A 16658-nucleotide genomic window follows, 5' to 3' on the forward strand; every position below is an offset into this window, starting at 1 on the left:
TAATAAATGTTTGTAAAGGTTTGCGAGAAATTGCCAATTAGAGCAATCATTTTACCATCATTTCTTAACATTATCGATTCTTAGATTTATGAGCAATCATCATTTGGAATCAGCATTTTGATAGTTTGTTTGCCTTCTGGTTACCAATTGACTTAGCCAAGTATTAACAAAATTACGAACTCACATCACACGGCAGTATTATTAAATATTTACATAACCATCAAAAAGAAAGAGTCCACGCCACGATATTTCGTGAAACATTATTACAACGAAGCAGCAGCACGAAACCAGATGTTCTGATAGTTACACTCCGTTTGTTGACAAACAAATGAGAAACGTGTAAATTTCCCTCGTACCTTCGGCATGACGTAGGTGGGCCTGGGCAGCAGGTTCCTCTGCAGCTTCTGCACGGGGTAGGTCTGTCTCCAGCCGAACAGCTGCACCAACTTGTCCGCCACATCCACACACCTTGGAGCGGACTCCTTCATCTTTTTCTTCACTATCTTATTCTTATTCGTCATCATTTCACTTGTTTCTAATCACTTTCACTCTCTACTCAGGTATCACAGTAACATTTCACTTGGTTACACGATCTTTAGCGACGAAAAATACTGCTTAAATTTAAGTATAATTTATGAAACTAATCACTGGCATTTGCAACAGTTTAGTCCCGCTAGCCGCGGCCCGGCCGGGTCACCGTCTCATTATGCGGAGCGGTACATGCGGCTCTAGACACGCGACGAATGTAACGACAGACACCGAAATAATCTGCACTTGTACGAGCTCCGAGCGTGGGGCTGTCTGGCGAGTACTGGCGCGAGTAGTGGAGCGAGCGGTGGAGCCAGCTCGGGGACATTCACTGCCAGTAGTTGGCTAGTGCGCTGGGCCGTTATCGCGACATCGTTATCTGCTACGTCACAATCCCCCCCTCCTGCTACCCACCGACACACCTGCACACCTACACAAACGTACACTAATTTGGTGTTTCTTAATGAATAGGTGAACGGAATTCTATGCACAAGCGCTGACGAGTCGCAATAAAATTATCACCATCTACACTTAAAAGGTTGAGTGCCTCTGATTCCTTATCATATCAGTGATCTGCTAGAGTGGCAAAATTTATTTTTAATCATCTACAGAAGATTGATTGCTTATCTAAATCAGAGGTCACACTCACGAGTCACGAATACCAGATTCTGAAAGCGAAATTTAGAGATGAGAAGAAAGTACACATTTGAATAATCCAAACCTATTGACTCACACTACTTTGGTCTACGAAGTACTTAATTAAATGGAATAGCATGGGCTGGAACTGGAAATGCTCAAAGAGGAACGGGAAGCTGACAAACAAAAAGAAGGGGAATTAGCATGACAACGCGACTAATTAGAGTGGACATGTCGCGCGCCACGCCGCGTGAGCAAATAGCACAAAGAAAGTCTAGTGTTTTGTTTCATTTTGTTTATTACAAAATAGAATAGAATATAATAAATAATTATTTCAGAAAACCAACTTATGATATGCGTACATTTCACAAAACCAAATGGGAATATGGTTTGTCTGTGGATACCTACTGATGTGCCTAGCTGTTTTATGTAGCCATACAGCTATAATTGTAATTGATGCCAGAGTTCTAATTTCGTAGATAGATATATAGAATATACTTTATTTTTACACAAACAAAAACAGAAGTTTCGTAGTCCCAACTTCTTTTTGGTCAAAACAACTATTCGGTGGACTACGTAGGAAGCGATGGAATGTGGAATTTATTGACCAAGATAGAGAAGCATGGATACGAACACCAAAATGTTTATAAAGAATAATGATCATTAAATGCAGCATTTCATTGTAAACAGACCCGAATAATTTAATCCTGCCTGCCCACCGGGTGGAACAATTCAGATGAAATCTAAATATCTTGAAATGGACAGCAACCTGCTGAATCAAGTGTTGCAGCAAGTAACCAGACAGACTATTACTACATTGCTGCATAACAACCCGTATATTAGACCGCTCACAAACGTTTTGAAATTCAGCAAATGGAAATGAGAAGGCTTGACTGAGCACTCTGTGTGCTGTCACAAGAATGCAGTCAATAATAGTTGAAGTGACACGAATGGTTGCACCAGCCACGGACGAAAATTAAATGTAAATTCAAATTCACGACCGGGAACGAAATGGTTTACAAACTAAACATAATTTATTCAGATTAGTCTGAAATGGAATGTCTCTTAAACAGCCGGCTAAGTCCAAACTATAAAGGGCGTCTGTCCCGTAATTAGTGGACCAGCGGAAAGGGGATGCGCGATTTTCCAAAAGTCTTAGAACAAAAGTTGATCTGATTGACGCGAATCACCCCCTTACCGTTTGTCCACTATTTACGCGACCACCTAACCCTATAATTTGTCGTACATGACATGTGGTTAAGTTGCACTGCAGTAACAATAGTCGGTGGAACCTGTGCCACGTTTCCACAACAATGAGGACGGAATACGAACAATCGACGATAAAGAGTGACCGGCACTGGATGTTACCAAACCGAGTCCATTGTCGAGCCATGGGGTCCCGCAGTTACTACACCAATGTTGCCGTGTGAGAAAAAATATTAACACGCAGAGGTGAACTTTGTATGTATCATTTAATTAAAAAATAGGGAGAAAGGCGATAAGATAGCGACAGATAGTGTGATCTTCTTGATAGGCGCTCCAAATATTTCATTGTAGTTTTTACACGTCGGTAACAATGCTTAGTGGAACAGTTTATGCGAAGTACGCGCCATAATATGCGGAATCATGGGAGCTGATGTTGATAATAGTCTTTTGTTATTTGAGGGTCGAGGTGTCATTGTTCAGTCATTTGCCTCTTGTGCAATTAATTTAGCTCAAGAACAACTGAGTTTCGCCGCTTAATTGGATATCTCCATCATTGCACTTCGAAAGCACGAACTATGGAGTATGCGCAAGTTTAATTAAAAGTTTGCGAAGAAAACTCTTATATTTTGGAAAATCTTTCAACTTTGTCAGCCTCACAGAAAATAAACGTTCTCAAACTATACAACAGAAAGGTATAGCTCAGTTAATTGAACATTATACCTAAAGAAGCAATGTGAAAGTTAATACCGGGGATCAGGGCAATTGTCTTCACAACAGGATCCCACGATCACGATTACCGCTTACAGCCAGGGGATCTAGGTATCTAGATCTATGTCGGAGATAGATTCTAGCTAGGCTACCTGTGTGATCTATGCTCGTGAGTGCTGTGTCAATCAGAGAATCAGAGTAAACAATACAGTTTAAAGTGAGCAAATATTTCTCTAGCTGTTTGTGCTAACTGTCGATAAGTAGGTCTAATAGATTCAGCATTATAACTGCTATGCAGAGAGGTATCCTTTAATTTTTAACCGACTTCAAAAAAAGGAGGAGGTTCTCAATTCGTCGGGATCTTTTTTTTTTTTTTATATATTTTTTTTATGTATGTTCACCGATTACTCCGCCGTTTATGAACCGATTTTGAAAATTCTTTTTTTGTTGTATTGGGTTGAGCTTCCAGGTGGTCCCATTTTTTTTTCAGAATTTTATCTCACCCCCAAGGGTGGGTAAAGGGGTAAAAACAGGGTATGAATTTCAATTTTGGGCACATATTAACCGATTCTAATGAAATTAAGAACGTAAATATAGTTCTTATAACAAAAAAATATGATGGTGACCTTGAGCTGATCTGATGATGGAAACGGAAGGCAGTCAGGGGAACTCCTCAACGGTATATAGCAACTACTTCGTGTTTAGGCTTGAATGATTCGTATTGATTAGTAGGACATTTTGGTATCATTTGCACCTTACTTTTGATTGAAAATTATTACAAATAAACTAAAAACTATTAAATAAAATAATAATTAAAAAAATTAAAAAACCGACTTCAAAAAACCACTAAAATGTAAGAAATAATTTAAGGTTTACACAAATTCTACTCGTATGAGACAGTACAAATATACCTAAGCAGGAACTGTTCTTTTTTGAAGTTGGTGCCATATTTCTTCAGATTACTTTGTCACCGCACCAACATCAAAAAAGAACAGTTCCTGCTTAGGTATATTTGTACTGTCTCATACGAGTAGAATTTGTGTAAACCTTAAATTATTTCTTACATTTTAGTGGTTTTTTGAAGTCGGTTTTTTAATTTTTTTAATTATTATTTTTATAAATGCGAAAGTAACTGTGTCTGTCTGTCTGTTACTCTTTCACGCCAAAACTACTGAACGGATTTTAATGAAATTTGGTATACATACGGTCCAGACCCTGGGAAAGAACATAGGCTACTTTTTATCCCGGAATTCCCACGGAAAAACTTTTTAAGGCGAAGCGAAGCGCGCGGGAACAGCTAGTTGAAAATATTTTCAGAAGGTGTATTGTATTTGTATTATAGTGTCGTTTAGGTCTTTAAGATAAACATTTACGACTTAATTAAATTATGATCTTAGTTTGTAGTTGTAGCCTGTATTATACTTAATTTAGGTTGCCTTCTTTTCTAATACATATCAGACATATCGTCATTATCGGTCTTCAAAAGAATCTCCAGAATTCTGGTACGAAACAAGCATGTCCATCAGATAAGTTCGCGTGCAGACGGTCATTGCATGGTCTTGTATACTGTATTTGTTGCTTTAAACGTGACTTGATAATAATGAATTACCTAATTACGTAAGACTGTTCGCCTGAAATCATTATTCACTTATGCATTTTCATCATCTGCTCTGCGGTTCTTGAAAACCTTGAAGTAAGAATATTACATCTGTGCAAATTTTAGTGCATGCTTGAATAATTTTAGCTAACTAATATTTTGATGCATTACTTATGTAGGTACCTACTGAGTTAAGTTTGACTTTCATTTGGAGTTTGTGTTTAACCATTCTACGTATACTTGTGCCTATACGTAAGGTACACATCTAGAATCAAATCTGATTTATATTTTATAGCACTAAACAGCAGGTTACTTTTTGCCGGCGATTCACAATGTAACACATTCTAAAATCACAAAATATCACTAGACCTCAGTCCTCGGCCTGTACTAACACATATTTAATAAAGGTTTTTGGATTTATCGGTACAACGGCGACAGAAGTAAACAAAGTGGAGGCATCGCGGCGCGGGCGGCTGCGCGGACTGGCTGTGATGCGCCTGCGCAACGCGGGGAGACGCGCGGGGGGAGCCCCGCCCCCCACCCGCCGCTGAAGCACCCATTGAGGAGTCATTCACCAGATAAACAGCTCCTTAACTAATCTTACAACTACCCGTAACTCATCGAAGCATATCTATCCCGATTTTATGGAACTGGGGGAGCTTTAACATGACTAAAACCATAACAAATCACGCACCTAGATTACATCCGCTCGCCCCCCCCTATTTAATACTTTATGCTTATGGGCCCCATTATAACGAGTTCCTTTACTTGAAATCGACAATTTCCTGCCTAAACACATCGTATCTAAATGGCTGAGGGTTGTAAGAGGAAGCATGGCTGGGACCCTCTTCCTGCCAACGAGCCAACCCTAGGTTTTCACGCACCATATCGCTTTGACATAAGTGTCAAAGTGCTTTGCAGGCTGTGTTATCTGGTGCAAGGGGTCACTAGCGAGACGAGGGTCGGTAAACCATGACGGCTAGTCCAGCGGAACGGTATCCTTGCGGCCCCCCCGGCCGCGGGGCACCAATGCCGGAAGTCTGTGTCCAAGGCTGACCCGATAGTATTTTTCAATTTGATACGAGCAACGGGACGATACATTTTTACATATACGTCGGTACTTTGATACGAGCCAAACTTAATTTAGCTTCATATGCTAGCATCAATCATAAGGTGTATTTAAACTTTATACGATTATTGCGCATCGCATTGAAGGCGCCATCTACTGGGATCTATAAGAACTAGGACGTCAATGTTATAGAGCGGTGTGAGTTTCAATTACGGATAAATAATGCGGGATCTAGACTATAGATGGCTCTGGTATCCAAAAATTTTGTAAGTTACGAAATTACACAAACAAACTTTGTGAATGTGATTTGATGATATTGGAATAATAATATCCTTCTTTTTAAGTCAGTTCATTGAGTTAAATACTAACGTAGTACTTATCACAACATTATGTCTAACTAAATACCTCATACCATACTCATGATTAAGTACCTAGGAGTAGGATCATAATCATAAAGCACTACACAATACATTGATCAAGGCTATGCAGCCACGCTGCATTCCGTTCTTAGTACCTCCTAGCGTGTTGGGAAATACTTAGGTGGCGCTAACTCTACTAACTTTCTTGGATACTTGGCTGTTCGTCAGTGTTTTGAGTAATTTTAGGTAATGCCTAAATGTTCGTAATATGTAAAAACAAAAATACAGACGAATTCAGAACCTACTTCTTTTATCGAAGTCGGTTAAAATTTTAATCATATGTTGATAAAAAAAATATAATTTGGTTTACTCTTAATTCGACTTGCTCACCTAAGCCATATTCAAAACGGCCAATATTTTTGAATGTACCTAACGAACCCACTTTGCTATGCTACATTCAGATACACAAGTCGAATATGCCTCGTTTCCGGTCAGGGGTAGCGAAACATGTATATTTAAACAGGTTATGTTGCTGCTCCCCCTATTTGTAGTTTTACAATCCACCTGTCTACCCGTGGACTGACGTCACAGGGAACAAGCCTGCTGCAACTAGACTCCGATAACGATAACTTTGCAACAGAAATAAATGACATCACAAAAAGGAAGATAAACTTAGCTGCCATATTTTTCCCGTTGCATAGTTAGTTAGTTGTCAAGACTAGAGGCAATTAATTGCAATGTGTAGCCATTATGTGACATAATATTACGTAGTGGAAGCTAGTGGAAGATTATTGATTGATGATGACAATGCTGAAATATACACTGTATGACCAATACATAGGTTCAAATTACAGCAAGACATAAAAGTGCAAGCCTATTACATTACATTGACCCTAGACGTAGGAAAGCTTTACACACAAGTCACAAACCCTAGCCCTAAATGCAACATCAGTTCAAAATTAAGCTTTACTGTTTTTTTAGAAACAAACTTAATAATTATTGTTAAGCTTTGCTAAAGTCCCCTAGAATAACTTTCTATGACTCCGGACAAAGCCTTTTACAGTTGTCAGATAGCGAAAAGAATATCGATTTTATATTGCATGTGGTTTTCAGTAGAACAAAAACATTAAAAGTTGTGATTTAATGCAATGGTGAGTAAAATCATAAATGGTTTGCGTTTATTTGTGTAGGATCTAATACCTACTGGTTAGTATAGTAAAAGTATAGCAAATGAAAAAACATAAAATAATAATTTCTCTCATCAAAGGCTGTACCTACCTAGAGTAACGGTTTGCTTCTTCTTTCATTGATAACAAAGATCTCTCACCCAGGAGTTATGAACAGTTACCAAGTCGTAATTGCACTGAATTACGTTAATTTTCACAATACGAGCAGCTATAGACTCCCCTGTTCGTTGTTTGTGAACACATCACTGGGATCTCACAACGTAGAAGTTCCCATCGGTTCCGACAATGAACACATCAATACCGATATAAAAAGAAAACAAGCGTAACGCGTAGCATTTCTACCAGTAATGCACTTTCACAAAATATCTTTGACTGTGTTTTTGCTTGCGACAGATATTGAATACAATAAAAGGTTCCACTTGAAGATGGTTGAATACCTTTCTTTCTACTTCACATAGATTTCCGCAGGTGATGTACAGTCAGAAAAAGATATATGTGCCACAACAGCGCCAGTTTGATCCTAAGACTTATGGGCGGAAGATAGATAAATGAAATTAATAATATTTTTTCAATACATATCATGTTTAGATTTTTGATGATGCAGGGGGCCTGGCTGTGGCTGGCAGACTGGCCCATGCATGGTTAGGAAGTTTAGGGGTACTTAGTTAAATATCAGTGTACATTGTACTATTGTACACTATTGTGTTCTAAACTAAACTGTGGTTTACATTCTACAGAATCAGGAATAATTAAGGACCTGCGGTGGTCTACGAGATAACCGCAGTACTTAGTCACAATAGAATCAACAGGGTTTAAATGTCAAGTGATCGAGTGTGGGAGTCGATATCTGATGTCGACGGACACACAGACACAGCGACTACCTCACAACAATAAGCCAGAGAGAAATTTAATGACTCAGCTTGTCTTGGGTTCCGTAAACTTTCGTACAAGTTTCTAATCATGGACTGATTAAGTTTTTTTAATGAATTGACTAATAAACCGTGGTAGTCATTCATGGACATCATTCATAGGTACACTACATCAATCACGCTCTTATATTCTACGTTTTGAAAAGTTCTTAGTCATTTTACAATACCACATAATAAATATTTGAGGATCTCGGGGTCATTGATTACCGCACTAAGGTCATCGACCCACGTCGTCGGTTGCCTTGCCACATTAGCAATCTGCAGGGATGACCTTTTCATTTTCTAAACTGAGTTGCCAACCTTGAAATCAGTATCATTTTGTATTAAAATTTTAATCATAATTTTTGGATCTTGGTCTTATCCGATCATGAGCTTTTGACCCTTTAAGGTCTTTTACGTATCCCGGATCAAGGTCATGCACTCGTTAATGTATAAAGGGTTCTGTTCTGAAGCAGTTTGTTTTACACTTCGATTGTGTAAGATTTGACCTCCACTGCCTCATTATTAGTTCTCATCGCTTGCGGGAAACCGGCAATTTTGCAAAAACGGCTCGGTGAAAGGTGCCAGGCTGAACAAAGGGCACGCGAAATAAACCAATACTCTTGTTGAACTTGATAGACCAATATAAAATAGAATAGTAACAGCAAAATACGTTACACAGCTAAACAAATCCCTTCAGAAATAGGCGATCAGGCATTATCAAATGGCGCTCATTAGAGAACTAAAACCAACTGTAATGTAACTATGATACCAACTGTAATGTAAATAAGCAGGTAATTACTTGATCTCCTTTCAACATAAAATACCTTTACTCAATTACTCAACTTTTTCGAGAGGTCGCAACTATCTGAACAAAAGCTGACTTTGGTCTGTCAAGACTTTCCGTCAATCAACTTGAACATTAGCGCTCATGGCGAAACGTGTGGATAGACAGCCAGACTGGTCATCCATCATCCTCTAAGAATGCAAATGGCGGCTTGGAGCGAAACCACTTTCTTTGTTGCTATAGCTCGAGCGGAAACAGTCGACCCGGCCGCAAGTAGGTGGGTGATTGCACCAATTCCCGGTGTGCAATTATTTCAACTGGGGTGGCCAGCCGAGGGTGACCGTTGACGGCTCGTGGGAGAAAATGAGAGTGTTGCCACCGCACGCTCACCGCAGATGCAAATAGAAGTATATTCGGATGTGCACCGGAGGTATCTCCAGCAGTAGCCCTCTCAAGGCTATGGCAAAATCCCTCCTGAACTTTTATGAAATTCGTATTCTGTGTTGTTATTCGGATGGATCATTTACGGCCTACAAAACATAGCTTAGAATACGATACTCTGGTACCCTGGTGAACCAGTGAGCCAGCGACCGTGAATTTCAAGGTCTTACAAACACGGAAGCAATAATATGATTCTACACTAGATGGAATGAAAGCATCATAAATAGGTATAGCAGAAGTTATAATAATAAAATTCACATGGCATATTTTTATTGAGCACAACAAGTGCTGCGTTATCGGTCACGTTAAATGGGACAATCGAACCTGTACTGAACTGACTGATAAAATTCTAGTCGCATTAATATCGAACTCGGCAAATTGATTCCTCCGGTTATCACAATATTTTTGGCCTCTTTAATTCTGTCAGCGATAATTTATTGGTTGTCTTTTTCCGTATTTCATATTTTGTTAGTTTAGGACCTGCATGACCAAAATGGCGTGCGGTGGATTACTTTCATGAACAATGTACCTTTCGTACGTACGTATACCTATTCATGATTAGATAAGCAATGTGTCTATGCCTTCGCCCTTTTCCCGCATGCTAAACTGTAGTGCAGGAACTGATAGGTCAGGGCACTACGTCGTAGTAAGGAGATACGTTGTACGTTTATAACGCAAGCGCTAGGGTCATTAGAAATCTTGGAAACTAAGCTTAAAGAGAAGCCATATAAACAGCGGATGGTGATAGAAGCCAAGCAAGCAGGACCGGCTAATGCAGCCTTCGTCGGGCAACAAGATAATGTCAATTAAATTTGCATCATGCAGCCGAGCCAGTCTGGTATGCAAATGAAAACTGGACCAATAGGAGAACTGCATTCTAATTTGGTGATAAATAGTAGATTTGCGTCTTGTTAAAGGTTGGCAATGGAATGAGCTGTAATTTACAACATAGTGAGTTACCTACGTAATAATGAAGTCGTAAGTAGGTTTTGTAAGTATCATAGTTTACTGATTACTGCTTTCATATTATACCTCCAGCTCAAGAACAGTAACTACTACATATATTTGTATTCACAATTTCACAATTTGTATATTATACTTGCTGAAATGCTATATTTTAGTCCCAGATTCGCAGTTAGGAGCGAGTCGGAGTAAGTTTACACAATGGCGGGTACAATTTCACATTGTTTCTCTGGTGTTTTTGTTCTGGAATCGTAAACGTTCCCAGGTACGATTGTTTAATAATAATTCCCCGGTTTTTGTTTCCTCGTGCCCAACAAGTTCATAGGAGAATGTTATCTCAAGGTAGTTCTATAAGTACACCATTATCGGGACGGATTAAATAATAAATCGCTCGAGCATGAATATTATCTTTATTTATTATGTACCTGATTAAAATTTAAGAAATATATTGAAGTTGCGTCATCCCTTAATCCTTATAAATAAATAATTAAGATAACGCTATAAAACGTAACTTCGGACCAAGAAACGAAACGTCAAGACTACTCAAGACGTAGACTAGACGGTATTTTTATGATAATTCCATGTATTCGGAATACCAATTAAGAGTACAACCTCAAAAACAACCATTAAAGCCACTATAACAATGTTGGAAAGTGGCATACAAGGCAAACATTACAGTACCAGTAATAAATCCAAATTATCTAACTAATTTGGCGAAGGTTGAAGCAAATATGTGTATGTGGGCTACGCGTACACGCGGTGCCCACGCGTGTTTCAAGAGTCAAGACCTACCTTAAGCCCGATTTAAATTATTTCTTCATTTCTAATAAAAATATATAAGATGATTCATACATGTTTACAAACGTTTCCTTTTGGGTCTCCAATCTCCAACCCGCCTGCCAAACGTAGTAGAACAGAGTTCGACGAAACGACAAATTTAATTTGTAACAAAAACAAGTTTGTTCCAAGACTAAAACAGGGTTAATATTGACAATTTCTAGGGCAACATAATTATGGGTTCTCCCCTCCTTCATTCAGCAGGTTACCACTCACCAATTTTGTCTGAGGATGACACAAACTGGTATGTCAAGAGTCAAGAACCAAATGAGACCAATTTTATTCCGAGTGGATCACGCGACGAAAGTAAAGTATCACACAACTAGCATGACGACGCGTCTTCGGAAAGATTAACAAAGTTGCAGATCCAGTTGACCAACTACTCCAACTAGCAATCAAACTCCAACCTCGTTCGAATGGTTCGGACTCCAAGTAGGTAGTTCGGACCTCTTTGCTCGCGGCCATAGAGAACGCATATCCTGTGACAACTTTTTATGTAACGTTCAATCAAGTTTAACGTGGTTTTGCTACTTCACTTGAGCTAGAAATGTAAGTAATAAAATTGCGTAGCAATAGTAGTTGTATGATTATCGAAGTCGTAAATGTCTAGAAACAAGGTATACCAAACAAACCTGCATATTACCTATTTATATAGAATATATATTTTTAACATGTGTAAAATAAAAAAATATGGCTGTACTATACCTACCTATTATAATGTTTTTTTTTTTAATTTACAAAATGAGGTAATCTTTTTTAACAAGTTGCATGAGAGGGGATGTTGGGGAAATAGAACCACGGGCAGCAGCCGGTTCCCGCGCTGTCTATTTTGGACTATTTTTATTTGATTGTGTTCTAGCGCAGGCGCAGGTAGCCAGCATTCCGTAGGTAGGAGAGTTCGTTGGAGTAATTATTTATCCACTGGGAGAAGTACCTGCATTATGTCGATTGTCGAAAAAACCAGCACCGTAGTGAGATAGATAATCTCCAGATGGACTGTGTTTGTGTTGACGATTCATAGACAATTTAAGGTAACGTGGCAGTGTGTTGCTGCTAAAATGTAGGTCCGATACACATCAAGTAATATTTTCCGTCAAACTTTAATGTAGTGTTATTTTTAGTTTATACGCAATAGTTCTGTTTTGTTTAGAGGTCGAACGAAATGGAGATTTGGTATAATCTATTATATTCTATGGCCTATTGTTTTAAACTTGGCAAATTAACGAGTTTTGGTTCACATCCCATGTCGTCGTGCGTCACCGAAATATAATTACATAAACTTGCTGAAGCACATCGCACAAATGATGCTCTCTAAACTAAACCTCATGAGACAGTCGCCGAACAGTCGTAAAATATATTTTTTTTAGTAAGTAATTAAGTATATTTTTCAATCGTATTTTTTTTAATTGTAGGGTTAGAAAGTCTTTACCTGAGTTAGCATACGTACACATAATAAATAACAGTTTTAAATAAACCAATTAAACTATCTCAAGTATAGTTCATAAATTTGATAAATATGGTTAAGTACTTGATTAAGTAGGCACTACGACTACAAAATTAAGTTTAGTCTATGGGCCTGGTTTAGAATTGTTTGAAAAGACTTTAAAAAGGCTTGTAATTATTATTAATCCTGCCTAGATATTTTTCGACATAATTTAGGTATGTACTTATTATTTTTATAAGGATAAGTTTAGCATCAGTGCCAAACAGGACATACCCTGGTCTGCGTATGTAGGTACCTATATGACTCATAGGTACGATACGAGTTTAAGGTAAATGTGCAGAAAACTAATCAACAATGAAACATGTATTTGAGTCATTCTCAATTCTTACCGAATATACCTAAGTGAGTATTTTCTCTGAATACACTAAAAATTACAGGTGATTATATTTTATTATCGTTTGGGTTTAATCGATCCTAGAATATGCTATAATTTTTCTTCCTAACTATCGAATGAGCACATCATATCCTTACCTCATTTACTTATGGTAACGAAGAAATTTGAAACTTCCAGTTCTCAGACGATCTGTCACATAATTGGGCATGAGACAATGTGCACGTGCGCGCGCGCATGAGTCAACTGTCGGTACAGCGACGAGGATGTATGACCTGTCTCTAGTTAGACGCACAAAGGTGGACCATTTCGCATTTGGACCACATTAGGAACAGATTAAATCAAGAAAAGTGATTTGATAAAATTGACAAAAGGCTCTAATATTTTGAGATGATTAAACAACAAATGTAATAAATTTAACGATTGTTAGATTTTTTTACATATGAATTAAAGTGATTTTAAGTTCCTAATGTCCGAATGGCAAACGGCCCGTGAACATTCCTGTAATTTCACCGTCTGAATTATCATTGTTAAACTATAACCGTCACTAACGAATATTACCCGAAGGTACAAACAGGAACTCCGACGACTGCGCCTACGCATACTCAGTCGTGGTTTATGTACGCATTCCATCCAACACTGAGTAATATAATTGACATAAAGACTATAAAATGCTCGGTAACTTGGCATTGTAGTGTGTGAGGGGAACACGCGAAATGTTGGCCACGCAGCCCCGGCAGTGACCACAGAAGTTGATAGACAACGACGAATTATTTGTCAATTATTTGGTTTAATTAACAAGGAAATCTGAGAAGATGTTTAATATTTCAATAGGTAGTCAAAGCACCAAAAAGTAATATGAACTAATTCACCTAATATTTTTTAGGCATTGAGCAGTACCTATGTATTAACCGGTCATTTAAGACAAGCACATATATATAACTAAATGGACGCACTTACAAATACTGATCACGCTAAATGAAATGATGAATCAAAGAGTCAGAGATCAGAAGACCTTCAACGCACGAACTAATCCAATGATCCAACAGCTGCTGGATGGATTAGTCGATCAGCTACTGAGGCATTTCCTATAGGTCAGAGTCTTCACTTGTTGATCATAAAAGGAGTTTGTGTCCGTTTGTACATAGCTTAATGACTTCGTGGTACTATAAGAACAGTTATAGGGTCGTTAACAACTAGGGCAACCTCCGATATTCTTTTATGAGATACAACACTGGTTGAAACGTTAGCTTCTGGTATTGCCTTCTGTAATGTTTTAAAGCATTTGTGTTCTTAAAATTTGACTTCTTCCTTAAGATAGATAGGTGTGAATGTGCCAAAAAATTTCTTGCAACGATAAAAAGCTGCGGCCTTTGCTGCAAAGTCAAATGGAATGACTGATTTTACATTAATCATTGATTTGCAACTCTAGGCAGATTTCGTTGCACATTTAAGATTCCTTAGTGGCAAAACAATATACATGACATGCATATTAAGATTGAACACGTGAAGACCATTAAGTCTGAAATCTTAGCGATTCCAAAAAAAATATCCGGACAAAAGATTCTCGACCCCTAGCCCACTTGACAGGAAACCGAACATATGGCGCTTTGGGAAACCACTTGTTGTTAAGAGCAACGGCTTTTTGTTCTTATAATATGGCGATACGTTATCTAGTATTATAGGTATCACGTGCAGCGAGTAACATAGAAAATATTTAGTTAATTAACGTTGCCTATAATTTTAAAATCTATACCTACCGTAACTACGTGGCATGTGGTTTTAGTAATGAAAACTATGTAAATAATATTATAATTAAAGGTATAAGTATGAGGTTGTAGTGGGCAAACGTATATCTCTATGGAGAATACAAAGCAATGTAGGCTTCAGCATCCTAATATCAATTTGAATAGGTATGCATCGTGTCATTTTGGCAGGAACCGGTCCCGAGATATGTATGTAATATGTAACTGGACTCGAACTCGAGACACTATAGATGTCCGGATATGTGGACGCTGCCAACCCGCAGCGATACCTGTATACCTAGTGTGTACCCGCCAGCTTCTGCCCTTCACAACGGCACCATTGTTTTGGCGATTTTAGACAGTTTTCTGAAGTCGTTAACAGGTTTTACCACGAACTAAATTGAGTACCCACACGTGACGAAACAAAGAGAACTTTTGAAAAAAAAGATTCCTTTTTTTAAATAAAATACCTGGAACTTTAAAATTTACTTTATGTTATTTTTTTCATGTTTTTGTGATTGCATTGAAGCGGATAAGTTCTCTTTTACCGGTTGTTGGGTATAGAATACCTTTTGATTGCATAATAAACGCAATGCCCAATCAAGCAGAAACACTAACACACAAATCGTTATTTAGACCTGTCGGTGTTGATCTAGCTAGTAGGTATGTACTTTAATATGTAGGTATTATGCAATGCACCTACTCAAATCCCAAGTAAGTATCAAATATTTCCACAACGAATGGCAAATAAAATAATCCATTATGTATTATGTAGTTGTAGACTATTTGCTCCTAATCCATAATTCATGGCGTTGAAGCAATGGAATGTAAAGTGTTCCGACATGAAGAAATCAGCGTCAATGATAATTGTTGTGCACGCTATTAAATATGTCCGAACTGTCCATCTTCATTCATCAAATCATGAAATCACTGCCGTGTTCAAAGGAGTTAGGTAGGTAGCTATTTAGGTACCTACTTATTTTCAAAAATAGATATTTTCTATTTTGTTAATTACTACAAGTACCTAATAAAATAAAGTAATAATTCACTTGCAAAATACCTGTACTGTACTGTAGGTCTATCCGAATAACCGTAACGAAGTACGCCTACCAACCCCAACTTCCTCCATTCAAGGAGCACGAGAAACTTATACCTAATTTAATTATTTATTCGTAGCATTACCACCACCTAACCAGCAAATGCTTTGCTTGGCGTTAAAAAAACCCTTGGCAATACTCCATTAGTGCTGAAAAAAACTAGGGAACAAATATGACTTTAGGGTGCTTATGCTTAGGTACATAGATAATCGGGTTCCCTGTATTTACTGACAGGTTTAAAATTCCGGGAAATGCTCCGTTGAGCGCTTTTACATAATCAGGTTCGGGTTAGGGAACCCGATTCTCTATGTAAGCACCCTGGAAGCTTTGCACCTCGGTGTAGCCTCGTGCCGTGCACCATATCGACTCGGGTGAGCTGTCGGAGAGCTGCCTTCGAGTGACGGGCGAGGTCGTCCGCTGCCTACACCTCTTGCTGGTCTATACTGACTGTAACTCTATAGGTAGAATAGCGTGAGGTGAGGTATCGAACTTACAAGTTCTGTTTGTATCGCTATCGGTACATATTAGCAGTAGAGTTGGGCCGGGACTCGTGTCCTCACGTATCATGGAAGTTCCGAATCCTTCAGAATTAAAAGAATAGGTACATAATTTAGATAGTTTGTGGCAAAGTCAAGTAGCATTGTCACACTGAGCGGGGGCAGGTTTATTTGCACCAGACTTAGTTTAGTATAATGTAGGTATAGTGTGGATGGAAAGCGATGCGCGTTGACGGATTCATACCAACATCAACATTC

The 16658-nt window shown here is 38.4% G+C and overlaps 1 protein-coding gene across 4 annotated transcripts in view; it reads right to left on the minus strand.

The window, feature by feature from the left end:
* Positions 1-16658, minus strand: part of LOC105380483 (partitioning defective 3 homolog) — a 51167-nt gene that overhangs the window by 33406 nt on the left and 1103 nt on the right. Inside the window, exon 1 of one of the 4 annotated variants that reach the window (XM_048623364.1) lies at positions 357-1231. The exons of 1 other annotated variant lie outside the window; for it this stretch is intronic. In XM_048623364.1, the coding sequence (XP_048479321.1) occupies positions 357-524 (168 nt within the window). In that variant the 5' untranslated portion in view covers positions 525-1231. Of the gene's footprint in view, positions 1-356; positions 1232-16658 lie in introns of those variants that run through there. 2 more of the 4 variants (XM_048623365.1, XM_048623363.1) reach the window with 2 other exon arrangements.

The sequence above is a fragment of the Plutella xylostella genome, chromosome 10, assembly GCF_932276165.1.
Source record: "Plutella xylostella chromosome 10, ilPluXylo3.1, whole genome shotgun sequence".
Classification (NCBI taxonomy): Eukaryota; Metazoa; Arthropoda; class Insecta; order Lepidoptera; family Plutellidae; genus Plutella; species Plutella xylostella.